General features: G+C 28.2%; 1 protein-coding gene across 1 annotated transcript in view; it reads right to left on the bottom strand.

Annotated features, from left to right (window-relative positions):
• Positions 1 to 227: 227 nt before the first annotated feature.
• The window catches only part of LOC105626650 (putative odorant receptor 92a), a 2,649-nt gene continuing 1,516 nt past the window's right edge, over positions 228 to 1,360 (bottom strand). The window contains exons 4-6 of the mRNA XM_012207943.1: positions 613 to 726; positions 342 to 497; positions 228 to 278 (exon numbers count right to left, since the gene is read on the bottom strand). Of these exons, the coding sequence (XP_012063333.1) occupies positions 228 to 278; positions 342 to 497; positions 613 to 726 (321 nt within the window). The remainder of the gene's footprint in view (positions 279 to 341; positions 498 to 612; positions 727 to 1,360) is intronic.

The following is a 1,360-nucleotide window of genomic DNA, read 5'->3' as shown; positions in this document are numbered from 1 at the left end:
TATATATATATATATATATATATATATATATATATATATATATATACGACACTCCGTTCAACGGAGAATTGAATGTTTGGCTAAAACTATTCCTGTCGCATTGCATAGAAATCATATGGCGTCCTTTCCTTCAGGAAATGTCAGTTTGTTATTGCCATTGAGATAAGTTTAATTTAATATTCTACTAAAAGACTCACCAGTGTCCAAATGCAATTCTTTATTTTTCTTTAATATAGTGCACTCAATACGGATATATACGACGCAGAGGATTTCATAATCTGGCAATTAAAATTTTTGTTTTAGTTCAAACGAAAGTTTCCGCATAATTCAAATAAACTTACGGTTGTGAAACCTTCTAAGGACAGATCAGTTATCTTGCCTGCAGTGATGGTTAACCGTTTCTGTGATCTCAACATAAGGAACATCAAGATTCGACACTCGCTGGGAGTTAGATCGTACCACAGGCACTCATATGCAGCATCACTGATGGATTTACTCTGCAATAGCAAACAAATTTCCACGATTAATGATCTAATAATAAATTTCTTTCAGAAGTTAACAAGAAATTTCAAGAATCTCTACGACGCTACCATTATGCTCCCTTACGCTGACCTTGGCACTAAGATATTCTCCAGCGTAGCAAAAAACAAATGCCTCGAGAGTTATCGCAACGTAAAAGATGAGGGATTTCGTTATCGTCGTAGCGCCTTCTTCCGTACCGATAGACTGCAATATGTATACAATACTTATGTAAGACAATTTATAAACATCCAAGCATTTTGCATCTTTCTTGGAAAAAAAGTTTTTCAGAATTTTTATACAAATTTAAATATTCTTCAAAAATACTGAGAAAATACTAAGAAAATCTATATCTTCTCTTAAAATTTTCCATATATATAATTTTCGAAATATTAAAGCTTTTAAGAATTGACATCTTATAATTTCTGAAAAAATCTCGCAAACTTTTCAAATTTTATAAAGATTTATCAAAAATTACAGGATAAAAAAATCTTAGAAATCTTCGAATATTATATAGAATTCACATATATGAAAAATTTTAGAAAAAATGTAGATTTTCTTGACATTTCTGAAAAATGTTTCAATTTTTCTAAAAATGACAATTTTTTGACAATTTTTTTTAAATCTTCTAAAATTATTTATAAAATTTAAAAAATTCGGAATTTTTATATAAAAATTCTAAAAAATTATATAAAAAATTGGAACAAATTTTTATCAAGATTAAAAATAATATTTTTAATTTAAAAGTAATTCGTCATAAATATACCTAAAAAAATAAAAACAGAAAGAGAAAGAGAGAGAGAAAGAGAGAGAGAGAGAGAGAGAGAGAGAGAGAGAGAGA

Source organism: Atta cephalotes (assembly GCF_000143395.1).
Source record: "Atta cephalotes unplaced genomic scaffold scaffold00005, whole genome shotgun sequence".
Taxonomy (NCBI): Eukaryota; Metazoa; Arthropoda; class Insecta; order Hymenoptera; family Formicidae; genus Atta; species Atta cephalotes.
The sequence above is the reverse complement of the archived record's forward strand: the minus strand, read 5'-3'. Positions and strand labels throughout refer to the sequence as shown.